The 13,636-nt window shown below is 36.9% G+C and overlaps 1 protein-coding gene across 4 annotated transcripts in view; it reads right to left on the bottom strand.

Annotated features, from left to right (window-relative positions):
- OGFOD3 (2-oxoglutarate and iron dependent oxygenase domain containing 3) overlaps positions 1-13,636 on the bottom strand; it is a 128,184-nt gene that overhangs the window by 67,569 nt on the left and 46,979 nt on the right. For all 4 annotated transcript variants that reach the window (XM_001374404.4, XM_007483430.3, XM_056817494.1 and 1 more), the window contains exon 3: positions 10,362-10,437. In XM_001374404.4, the coding sequence (XP_001374441.1) occupies positions 10,362-10,437 (76 nt within the window). The remainder of the gene's footprint in view (positions 1-10,361; positions 10,438-13,636) is intronic.

The raw sequence follows: 13,636 nt of genomic DNA, 5'->3' as shown, positions 1-13,636 counted from the left end.
TCAGACACTGTAGATCTTAAAATGCCTTGTTCTAACAAGCTATTTATGATTGGTGTTATTTCTTCCTTTGCTTCTTTACTTAATTTGTACTGAGGTATCTTAGGCAACATTCCATCCCTGACTTCAATTCTGACTGGTGTCACAGACTTAATCCTACCCATGTCATTTTGATGTTTTGCAAACACCCCCTTATGGAATATCTTTAGGTATTTCATACAAAGATGTTAAAATTTGGATTTTCTCAGGTTCTTCTAATTGCTCCAGGTATAACAATGGGTAGTGTTTTAGTGAATTTTGGGGTAAATGCAAGTATATTTTCCCAGGTCTTTCACATTGCAAAGTCACTTGGATCTTACACACCAAGAAGAAGGGGGCGACTTTGGACACATTTTATTGAGCAAAAATACAAAACACAGAGGAGATAGAAGAGGAAACACAAGCAAATGCTCTGAAACTTTCCAAAGGAAATGGAAACTCTCCACAAACCCATTAAGAATATGAATCAGAAATGATCAAAAAGATGGAAGCCTTCTGGGAGGAAAAATGGGAAATAATGCAAAAGAAATTCACACATCTACAAAACCAGTTTGACCAAGCTGAAAAGGAAAACCAGGTTTTAAAGCAAGAACTAATAAAGCAAAGCCAAAAGACCAAGAAATTAGAAGAAAACATGAAATATCTCACTCACAGGGTGACAGATTTGGGAAGTAGAGGGAGAAGAGATAATTTAAGAATAATTGGGCTTCCAGAAAATCCAGAAATAAACAGCAAACTCCACATCATAATACAAGATATAATCAAAGAAAATTGCCCAGAGATTCTAGAACAAGGGGGAAATACAGCCACTGACAGAGCTCACAGAACACCCTCTACACTAAACCCCCAAAAGACAACTCACAGGAATGTAATTGCCAAATTCCAAAGCTCTCAAACAAAAGAAAAAATCCTAAGACCTTGCAATTTCTACTCTGAATGATCATAAAGCATGGAACATGATCTTCAGAAAGGCAAGAGAGCTGGGTCGTCAACCAAGAATCAGCTATCCAGCAAAACTGACTCTATACTTCCAAGGGAAAGTATGGGCATTCAACAAAATAGAAGATTTCCAAGTTTTTGCAAAGAAAAGACCAGAGCTCTGTGGAAAGTTTGGCACCGAAAAACAAAGAGCATGGAATACCTGAAAAGGTAAATATGAAGGAAAGGGAAAAGGAGAAAAATGTTATCTTCTTCTTTTACTCAAACTCTCTTCTATAAGGACTACATTTATATCAATCTATGTATACTAACATGTGGGGGAAATGTAATGTGTAAATAGGGGGAAAAGAAAGACCAAATAAAATAATCTTTCTCACACAAAGATTCACATGGGAAGGGGAAGGGAAGGAAACTCCTATAAGAAGGAGAGGAAGAGGATTTTTACTTAAACCTTAATCTCAGGGAAATCAACTCTGAGAGGGAAAAACACCCAGATTCACTGGGATCTTGAATTCTATCTTACCCAACAAGGGTAGGGAGAAGGGAAAACCAAGGGGGGGGTAGGAGGGAAGGGAAAACAAAAGGGAAGGGAAAGAGAGGGGGGAGGGGGAGGGAACAAAAAGGGAAGGACTAAAAAAGGAAACCTATCAAGGGAAGGAACAAAGGGGACTGATTTAAAGTAAATCACTGGAATAAAAGGTAGAGCTGAAGAAGAAAAGGTTAGAACTAGGGAAGGATATCATAATGCCAGGGAATCCACAAATGACAGTCATAACTTTGAACATGAATGGGATGAACTCACCCATAAAACGTAGACGAATAGCAGAATGGATTTGAATCCAAAACCCTACCATATGCTGTCTTCAAGAAACACACATGAGGCGGGTTGATACCCACAAGGTCAGAATTAAAGGATGGAATAAGACCTTCTGGGCCTCAACTGACAGAAAGAAGGCAGGAGTGGTAATCATGATATCTGATAAAGCCAAAGCAAAAATAGACCTGATCAAAAGGGATAGGGAAGGTAATTATATTTTGCTAAAAGGGACTTTAGATAATAAGGAAATATCATCACTAATCAACATGTATGCACCAAATAATATAGCACCCAAATTTCTAATGGAGAAACTAGGAGAATTAAAGGAAGAAATAGACAGTAAAACCATATTAGTGGGAGACTTAAACCAACCATTATCAAATTTAGATAAATCAAATCAAAAAATAAATAAGAAAGAGGTAAAAGAAGTGAATGAAATCTTAGAAAAATTAGAATTAATAGACATATGGAGAAAAATAAATAGGGATAAAAAGGAATACACTTTCTTCTCAGCATCACATGGCACATTCACAAAGATTGACCATACATTAGGTCACAGAAATATGGTACACAAATGCAGAAAAGCAGAAATAATAAATGCAGCCTTTTCAGATCACAAGGCAATAAAAATAATATTCAGTAATGGTACATGGAAAACCAAATCAAAAACTAATTGGAAATTAAACAATATGATACTCCAAAATCATTTAGTTAGAGAAGAAATCATAGAAACAATTAACAATTTCATCAAGGAAAATGACAATGGTGAGACATCCTTTCAAACCTTTTGGGATGCAGCCAAAGCAGTAATTAGAGGTAAATTCATATCCCTGAGTGCATATATCAACAAACTATGGAGAGCAGAGATCAATCAATTGGAAATGCAAATAAAAAAACTCGAAAACGATCAAATTAAAACCCCCAGCAGAAAACCAAACTAGAAATCCTAAAAATTAAGGGAGAAATTAATAAAATTGAAAGTGATAGAACTATTGATTTAATAAATAAGACAAGAAGCTGGTACTTTGAAAAGGCAGACAAAATAGACAAAGTACTGGTCAATCTAATTAAAAAAAGGAAGGAAGAAAAGCAAATTAACAGCATCAAAGATGAAAAGGGGGACATCACCTCCGATGAAGAGGAAATTAAGGCAATCATTAAAAATTACTTTGCCCAATTATATGGCAATAAATACACAAATTTAGGTGATATGGATGAATATATACAAAAATACAAACTGCCTAGACTAACAGAAGAAGAAAGAGAATTCTTAAATAATCCCATATCAGAAAATGAAATCCAACAAGCCATCAAAGAAAAATCCCTAGGGCCTGATGGATTCACCAGTGAATTCTATCAAACATTCAAAGAACAGTTAGTCCCAATACTATACAAACTATTTGACATAATAAGCAAAGAGGGAGTTCTACCAAACTCCTTTTATGACACAAACATGGTACTGATTCCAAAACCAGGCAGGTCAAAAACAGAGAAAGAAAACTATAGGCCAATCTCCCTAATGAATATAGATGCAAAAAATCTTAAATAGGATACTAGAAAAAAGACTCCAACAAGTGATCAGAAGGGTCATCCACCATGATCAAGTAGGATTTATACCAAGGATGCAGGGCTGGTTCAACATTAGGAAAACCATCCACATAATTGACCACATCAACAAACAAACCAGCAAGAACCACATGATTATCTCAATAGACGCAGAAAAAGCATTTGATAAAATACAACACCCATTCCTATTAAAAACACTAGAAAGCATAGGAATAGAAGGGTCATTCCTAAAAATAATAAACAGTATATATCTAAAACCATCAGCTAATATAATCTGCAATGGGGATAAACTAGACGCATTCCCAATAAGATCAGGAGTGAAACAAGGATGCCCATTATCACCTCTACTATTTGACATTGTACTAGAAACACTAGCAGTAGCAATTAGAGAAGAAAAAGAAATTGAAGGCATCAAAATAGGCAAGGAGGAGACCAAGTTATCACTCTTTGCAGATGACATGATGGTCTACTTAAAGAATCCTAGAGATTCAACCAAAAAGCTAATTGAAATAATCAACAATCTTAGCAAAGTTGCAGGATACAAAATAAATCCACATAAGTCATCAGCTTTTCTATATATCTTCAACACAGCTCAGCAGCAAAAACTAGAAAGAGAAATCCCATTCAAAATCACCTTAGACAAAATTAAATACTTCGGAATCTATCTCCCGAGACAAACACAGGAACTATATGAACACAACTACAAAACACTCTCCACACAACTAAAACTAGACTTGAGCAATTGGAAAAACATTAACTGCTCATGGATAGGACAAGCCAATATAATAAAAATGACCATCCTACCCAAACTTATTTATCTATTTAGTGCCATACCCATTGAACTCCCAAAATATTTCTTTACTGATTTAGAAAAAACCATAACAAAATTCATCTGGAATAACAAAAGATCAAGGATATCCAAGGAAATAATGAAAAAAAAAAACACATATGATGGGGGCCTTGCAGTCCCAGACCTTAAACTATATTACAAAGCAGCAGTCATCAAAACAATTTGGTACTGGCTAAGAGACAGAAAGGAAGATCAGTGGAATAGACTGGGGGAAAGCGACCTCAGCAAGACAGTATATGATAAACCCAAAGATCCCAGCTTTTGGGACAAAAATCCACTATTCGATAAAAACTGCTGGGAAAACTGGAAGATAGTGTGGGAGAGATTAGGTTTAGATCAACACCTCACACCCTACACCAAGATAAATTCAAAATGGGTGAATGACTTAAACATAAAGAAGGAAACCATAAGTAAATTGGGTAAACACAGAATAGTATACATGTCAGATCTTTGGGAAGGGAAAGACTTTAAAACCAAGCAAGACTTAGAAAGAGTCACAAAATATAAAATAAATAATTTTGACTACATCAAATTAAAAAGTTTTTGTACAAACAAAACCAATGTAACTAAAATCAGAAGGGTAGCAACAAATTGGGAAACAATCTTCATAAAACCCTCCAACAAAGGTTTAATTACTCAAATTTACAAAGAGCTAAATCAATTGTACAAAAAATCAAGCCATTCTCCAATTGATAAATGGGCAAGGGACATGAACATGCAGTTCTCAGCCAAAGAAATCAAAACTATTAATAAGCACATGAAAAAGTGCTCTAAATCTCTTATAATCAGAGAGATGCAAATCAAAACAACTCTGAGGTATCACCTCACACCTAGCAGATTGGCTAACATAACAGCTATGGAAAGTAATGAATGCTGGAGGGGATGTGGCAAAGTAGGGACACTAATTCATTGCTGGTGGAGTTGTGAATTAATCCAACCATTCTGGGGGGCAATTTGGCCCTTTGATCCAGCCATAGCACTACTGAGCTTGTACCCCAAAGAGATAATAAGGAAAAAGACTTGCACAAGAATATATTCATAGCTGCACTCTTTGTGGTGGCCAAAAACTGGAAAACGAGGGGATGCCCTTCAATTGGGGAATGGCTGAACAAATTGTGGTATATGTTGGTGATGGAATACTATTGTGCTCAAAGGAATAATAAAGTGGAAGAATTCCATGGAGACTGGAACAACCTCCAGGAAGTGATGCAGAGCAAAAGGAGCAGAACCAGGAAAACATTGTACACAGAGACTGATACATTGTGGTACAATCGAAGGTATTGGACTTCTCCATTAGTGGCAATGCAATGTCCCTGAACAATATGCAGGGATCTAAAAAACACTATCCACAAGCAGAAGATAAACTGTGGGAGTAAGAACACCGATGAAAAGTAACTGCTTGACTACAGGGGTGGAGGGGTTATAACTGAGGAGAGACTCTGAATGAACACTCTAATGCAAATACCAACAACATCGAAATGGTTTCAAAACAAGAACACATGTGATACCCAGTGGAATTGCGCATGGGCTATGGGAGAGGTGGTGGGAAGGTGGGGAGGGAAGAAAAGAAAATTATCTTTGTTTCCAATGAATAATGTTTGGAAATGACCAAATAAAAATAAAAAATAAAAAAATAAAAGATTCATCATTAAAAAAAATTGAGTATGAAGATCTACCCATTTTTATATCTAATCACCAATTAAGTGGGAGGTCTGTGACCCACGTGAGTGATAGTGGGCGACGAATCAGAATCGACTGACTGCTTCCTGGGCAATCCTAAAGCAGGACTTCAACTGTGATTGGTAGATGTAGAATTAAAGGAAGGCACAGGAAGTGACACAAGAGAAAGTGTCTTTAAAAGGGAGTTACAGCTTCCTGAATGGAGTTTGACTGGCAGTTCTTCATTCTTTGAAGTGGAGGCTGGTGATGAATGTGCTGACTGGACATGAGACCCTGTTTCCTGATGAGGCTGTTCTAAAATCTCTTCCTTTGAACTGACACATGGTGAGTGAAAGAGATGACTCCTTTCCTGGATATTTTCCGAAAAAACTAACCTCAGGAGAGACTTACCTTATCCTCTCTCTGATTTTATTTCGCTCTTTATACATTTTGTAAATGAATTGTAAATAAAAATCTTTGGAATAAGTTAAATTCCTGGCAACCATACTCCTTCAATAATCCAGTCCAAACGTTTTAAAAATAACTCCTTTTCCCCCTTACACATATCATCCCCAGAGCTCAAGCCAAGTTTAAAGAATGAACAGAGAACTTAAAGCTATGATTGGCAAATTATGCACTGAGATACATTTAAAATGGCCTGAAATTCTCCCTCTGGCCCTATTTTATCTTAGAAGTAGGTCCAGGGGAGATCTACACATATCACCATTTGAGATACATTTTGGACATCCCCGTATACAGGCTAAGCCTTTTTCTCCTCCACATACATCATTATTAGGGGGAGATACTTCTATTGCTTCCTATACATAGGAATTACAGCACAAACTGCATGAACTCTATGAATTCAGAGCTTCAGTACAAGCAGAACAACTAGACTTTTCACTTCATGACCTTCTGAACCCAGAAGACAAGGTGTATATAAAGAACTTCCAGTGCACTGGAGCAACTCAGCCTTCCAGGGAAGGGCCATTTCAAATATTGTTAACCACTCCAACATCTATAAAAATTGGAGAAAGGGATTCTTGGATTCATTGCTCACATGTAAAGAGAGCATCTTCTAATGAAACTTATTGACTATATCCTATCACATGCATTGGAGATAATAGTCCATAGACAAGTGGACGCTGTTTTGGGGAGCACGTTGAATTCCTGAATTTTTATTTTATTATTGCCTTTCTTTTATTTTAATTAGAATATTTTATTTTCCCCCCTTTTCTCATTTCTTGTACTTAAAGTACACACAATCAATATTAATTTTTATTCTGTAGTAATATAAGTTAAAATATATATTTGCTATATTATTAATGCATACTCAAAAGATTTAGACTATGGAAACCTGCCATTTATTGATAAATGTTATGGGATTGTGATTAAAGATTGTGTCTTATTCCAGGAGAAGGGAACAAAAGAGCCATTATACAGTGCCAAGAAGCACAAGGTCAAGGAGACCAACCAATCCCAATGGGGTTTATGAGAATCTGCACAGTGCCAAGGATCACAAGGTCAAAAAGGACCAAACCAATCCAGGTAGGATTGATGAACTTCTAAGCCAATACGAAAGGACTTGTACCTAGTGTGAGACACAAGGTTGTGGTGCTTGACATATGTTAAGACTTAGGACACCTTGTAACACACTCTTTGTGAAATACTCACAGACAAGTACTGAAGTTTGGCTATCATTCTGGCTCCCCCTATCCCTGAGAGTGAAGGTAAAATAAGACCAGGGAATGACACTTCCCTATCACACAAAAATCTAGTAGTCTTGGGTGCAAATGGGTAAGTGAAATATTACTGCATTTTGTCCTACAGACTTGTGGGATAGAAATTACTTTAATTGGACCCTAATACAAGAGCCTATTAGAAATTTATTAAGTTGAACCCAAAATACAAGGGCCTATTATGAATTTATTCTTATTTACTCAAAATTTTAAGTACATATAGATTTTTGATATTTTTATTCTTTTTTAATTTTTTCTTTCTCAGAAAAAAATTTGTTTTTTCTTCCATTTGTTTTTCTTTTATGTTTTTGATTTTTTTCTTTTAATAATTTACTCATACACCTCATAACTCAACAATGCATCCTAAGCTGAACTGGGTGTTTCTCAATACCCTCTTCAGGGGGGATTGTATTTTCACAAAAACCAAGATGTAAAATTTTGTTCGAGAAAAAATTTTCAAGTAAAGAAGCTTGCTAACTCTTAAAATCCAGAAAATAAACTGTTGCAGAAAGATGCCTGCAAAACCTACACTGCATCAAAAAGATCCAGAATGAACTTTGGGGTGCGGTTGATTGAACTGTAGGGGATTGAACATTTATTCTGAATGTATACTCTTATGGTTTTTGTCAATGCACCAGCAAAACATTGGTTTTGCTTTCTCTCTCTTCTATTTCCCTCTTATCTCTAACTATTATAGTTTCCTCGTAGAAGGGGAAATTTTGTATGCACCTGTAGTTAGAAGATTTTAGAGGTACAAGATCATTATGTTAAGTGATCAATTGGGGAGACTAGTCTCCCAGTCATCATCAGGGGGGATTGTGAAATTGAGATGAACTCCACCCTACTTATTCTTTAGAATTTTAGTCACCCGGAATGTATACACCCCCACTTAAAAATTAAGTGGGGGGGGAAGGCCTATGACCCACGTGTGCTAGCAAGAGACAAATCAGAAAAAAATTGACTTTCCCCTGGGCAGGCCAAAGCCAAGTTTAAGCCACCATTGGTACACGTACGGCACAGGAAGTGATGCAAAGAACTGCCTGTGGTCACTTCCTGTGAGAGAGTCTTCGCCTTGGAACTTGACCATGGAGGAGCTCAGGTTAGAGATCTGAGACGGCTTCCCTTTTGATGGTCATGTGGTGAGTGAAAAGGCTGAATCCCTTTCCTTGGCTTTACTGGAGGCACTAGCCTCTGGAGAGTCCCCTCATGTTGGAGGAGGCCTTGGTGGCTGAAGCCACGTTAAATTTAATCCTCTACCCCCCCACCCCTCCTTGCTAGGGCCTCTGAATTCCTTCCTGGTTTAGACCAGGCCGGGGCAGCTATCTCTCTCTCTTTCTTTCTCTCTCTTATTTCCTTAATTTCTTCTCTCTATTTGTAAATAAACTTCCATAAAAGCCATTCTGACTTGAGTAATTCATTGGGATTTAGTAATTAAATCATAGGTGACCAACTCTCAAATATTCAGTCCAACCATAATTTTTACCCCTAAGTAGAAGAACATGATATTGAGAAGGTGGGAAGTGAGCAGTGGTATCCTAGGCCATCAGACAACACTAATCAGCTGCCTGGGTTTAGCTAGGTTGCCCTTGCATAGGAAATAAGAGATTAGTTTGGGGGCTGTTGATACAGAGAAAATGGAGTTGAAGGGACAGGGCAGGAAAGAAAAAAAGAAAAGAGAAAACTTATGGAATTACTGAATCCTCCCCTTCTCCCCAATTTTCTTCCTCCCCAATACCAAAAATTTTTCTTTAGACCAATTTTCAGAAAGTAATAAACAGAGCTATCTTTGTAGTACCTACAAAGAGTGAAGGGATAGCACCACATAGCAGTTAATGAAAGAAAATATTCTAAGCATTCATTTTAGAGAAAGAAATGGGTAGAGGATGATTCCCATGGTCATATGTGATTTCTAGGTGGTTGCCCTTAAATAAGGAACACATACAAGTGAGAGACTGTTTGTTCTAACAAAATATTTAGCAGAAAGACAAATGATTTTAATGATAGATTTGAAAAAAATCAACAAGGAGATATCAGGTTCAATTTTTCAAGATTAATATTTCCCATACATTGATATCAGTTGCTAGCTTGAGGTTAACAATGGAAAGAGCTTGGCTGATGACCTGTATTCTATACCCAATGTAAGAAAGAAGAAACTAAGAATATTATTCAGTTACCTCTTATAGAATATATATAAACCTCAGAAAGAAAAGTTACTTGAATCTCCAACAATACTGAATGGAGCCTGGTGGCATATTAGTCTTGATATATTGTCACAGATGGAAACAATATCAGCTACCTACTTTCTGACAAAAAAGAGATGAAAGGAGAAATATATTTTTTGAACAAGGCTAATGTGGAAATTTATTTTGTTCACTATGCATAATAAAGAAAGATATGCTATCTTTTACAAAGGTTTTGTTTTTCTTTCTTTTTCACTGAAGGAAGTGAAGGGTGTCAACTGAAAAAAAATTAAATTTTTAAAAATTAAAATATTTTTAAACCCATTCACTCTGATAATAATAATGTTAAACTGGAACAATGTTCTTAAAGTTTGCCTTGACTGAGAAAAAACTACAAAGAAGCTTGTTGACTTAAAAATAAAAAAAGGATTTATAGAAACTGATGGAAAGTTAGGGGTGGGACCATAAGTTTAGTATAAATCAGAAGTAGTTTTTATGTCCAAAATATAACAACTGAACCCATGACTTTTCTGTCCCAGGACCAGGGAGAACTTGTACAAATGTACAAACATAATTACCGACGGAGTTGTTCAGCTTCTTCTCTGGTGATTACTATGTCTGTTATGCCTCTGCCACATTTTCTAGGTGTACACCCTAGAGAAGAAAACAAAAATAAAGATAAAGAAAATAAAAACAAATTTTCAAATCTGTAAGACAAACTATCTCATAGTTTTCCTGCTGGATGAAGCAACAAGTATTTACTCTGGGGATATTATGTGTCACAACAGTAAAGATTTATGGCATTTTTCTAGGACCCATGGAATTTTATAGTTTGGAAATGAAATAAATTCCTTCTATAAAAGAACTTATAATCTAAAGTCATTTAGGCTTACCAGTTCTGAAGATGGTGGCGTAGAGGCAGCAAACATTCAAACCTCTGAAAACTCTTCCTCACCAATTGCAAACTAAATGCTCCTAGGGGACTGAAAATCAAACCTAACAACAAGACAGAGCCCAGGAACCCTCCTGTTGGACTCAACTTAAAAGGTATGCCCCCCCAAAGCCAGAATTTGAGAACTCTCGGGTTTAAGAGGAAGGAAGAAGGAAGGTCCTGGGACCCTTCCCCAACCTAGAGCACTAAGCCTCCAGCGGCAGCTGGAACCTCTGGGCAGGGAAAGGCGCTGGTCTGGAGGGAGTACCTTGTGGGAAAAGCTGTGCCAAGCTCAGAGCATCCAACACAAGCAGTGGGGAAGCAGATAGAGGAGAAACACAGAGCGCAGAGCAACATCATCGATAATTATAAGTGCAGCTTATTAATAACATCATTGATAATTATAATAAATGCATATTGTTATTAATTATTAATAGTAGCAATTATTACACTAAATACACATTCATTATTAATATTGCTGTGCTATAATTACTGTTTCCATACATTAACCTTTTGTTTTAAACTTTCTCTTATTGCCTTCCACAATAACATTGAAGAACTTTTTTGTTTGTCTCCATTTTTGTTTATGTTTTAGGGACTTTTCATTGTTTAAGCTGCTAATTTAGCAATATTCAAACCAGCTTAAAAAGGACATACAGGGAAATAGCGCAACACATCAAAGGAAATCAGGAAACATTCCTCCTGATTCAGCCCTGTATAGACTTCTAAATTGCTGGAATGATCCAAATTTGGCTAAGGAGAATTGGATGACAAAAAAAGAAGCTAGAAAGCTTTGTAAGGCATGGATGGACATATCTTTTACCTGGCCAAAATTTGACTTTAGTAGAGACATTGAGGAAGGAAATAAAGGAATTAACTGACACAATTTTAAAGGCAAAGGAAGGAGAGGTCATAGCTCCCTTACAAGAATCCACAAAACAACCACTAACATGTTATTTTTGTGGAAAGGTGGATCATGTATTTATGGACTGTAGGAAAAGAAATCAGATGAAAAGAAATAGAAATAGAAGCTTCAGGAATAAGGTCAATAATAGGAGAAATAGCAATTCTAATAGAGCAACTCAACTCCTGTACTCAGTGTATGGGAACTCAGAGAAATAACCAAGAATCTTTCTGATGGTGTGTGGGAAGAAGGGATGTTCTAGAGTCAAAAGCTGAAACCTTTGACTTCACATACACTGATGTGTTAATGTATGTTATCCTAGTCCATTCCCCTCCCCAAAGTAAAGAACCTCACATGACCCTAAAAGTTGGGAACATATATTATGATTGCCTGTTAGACACAGGAGCTTCTAGGTCAGTTTTAATAAGTAAACCTGATTCTACATGGATCCTATTGCCTCTTTCAATGTAATAGGTGTGTCAGGAGCACCTCTAAAGGTTGAAATGTTTTACTCTCTTATGGTGTCTGTAGGACCCCTCTCAGTGGAACATTCTTTCCTTTTAATGCCAAATTCACCTACAAATTTGCTAGGGAGAGATCTTTTATGCAAACTTAGAGCCACAATAATATGCTCTCCAGATGGCTCTAGGAAGCTAGAATTGCCTGAGGAATGTTTAAAATTGTTTTCTGTACTTCTTTCAGACTGTCAAGATGTTGGAGAAACCCCCACCTTCGGAATCCCAGCTGATATACCTGATCTTCTTCCGATGTTGGTCTACTGAAATCAGCTGATCCCATTCAGATTAAGACAAAATGTTCCCCACATCCTTCCATTCCTCAGTATCCTCTCTCAAAAGAGGCAATTGAAGGTATCTCCCCAGTGATAGAATCATCAATAAAGCAAGGAATAATAATCTGATGCAAATCCTATTATAATACATCTATTCTCCCTGTAAAAAAGCCAAAACTAGGCCCTGATGGGAAATGTGTATATAGATTTGTACAAGATTTGAGGGTTGTGAATAATCATGCCATAAACCAACATCCTGTGGTTGCAAACCCAAACACAATAATAATAATAATTTCCACTGTAGTGGATTTGTGCTCAAAGTTGTTCTTGATACTAATCCATGAGGACTCCAGGCATATCTTTGCTTTACCTGGAAAGGCTCCCAGTGGACATGGTGTCATTTGTCCCAAGGGTACGTGGAAAGTCCAACCCTCTTTGCCCAAATTTTGGGACAGAATACAGATAATATTCAATTTAAACATAGTCACTTGATTAAATATGTAGATGATTTACACTTGGCTTCACCAAATGCAGCAGCATGCCAACATAGGATAGCAAACATCTTCAGTTAGAACTATACAAGAGAGGCCACAAAGTCTCAAAGGCAAAGGTTCAATGGTGTCTCCCCAAAGTGGAATATTTAGCATTTGCTTTAACTGCTGGTACCCGTTCTATTTCTCCTAAGTGTATTGAAGATATTAAGAAATTAAGAGCTCCAACTACTAAGAAACAGTTGAGAGCAATCTTAGGGAAAACAGGATTTTGTAGACAATGGATCCCTTGTTATGGGAAATCACAAAATAGTGCTAACAAAAGACTCAGTCACTGAACTTCTTAGATTGGAACCTGAACACTTGTCAGCTCTGTCAGATTTGAAACAAGCTATCTTATCTGCCCCTGCTCTAGGAATCCCACATTATGATAAACCATTCACTTTATATGTGCATGAACAAAAGGGGTAGCTTCGGGTGTTTTAACCCAAAGTCTAGGACTGGCTCAACATCTGGTTGCTTACTATTCTGCCTAGATGGACCCAGTAGCTTCAGGAGCACCACCATACCTTAGAGGCATTGCTGCCACAGCTTTATAAACAACTAAGGCGACTGACTTGGTAGTGGGATGTCCATTAAAAATTATGTGCCCACATGAAGTAGAGGCATTATTACTCAGACATAGGACACAGGCATTTTCTGATCAAAGAATCACAAGAATAACCTTATTAAACAAT

This window comes from Monodelphis domestica, chromosome 2 (genome assembly GCF_027887165.1).
Source record: "Monodelphis domestica isolate mMonDom1 chromosome 2, mMonDom1.pri, whole genome shotgun sequence".
NCBI classification, from domain to species: Eukaryota; Metazoa; Chordata; class Mammalia; order Didelphimorphia; family Didelphidae; genus Monodelphis; species Monodelphis domestica.
This window is presented reverse-complemented; position numbering and strand designations above follow the sequence as displayed.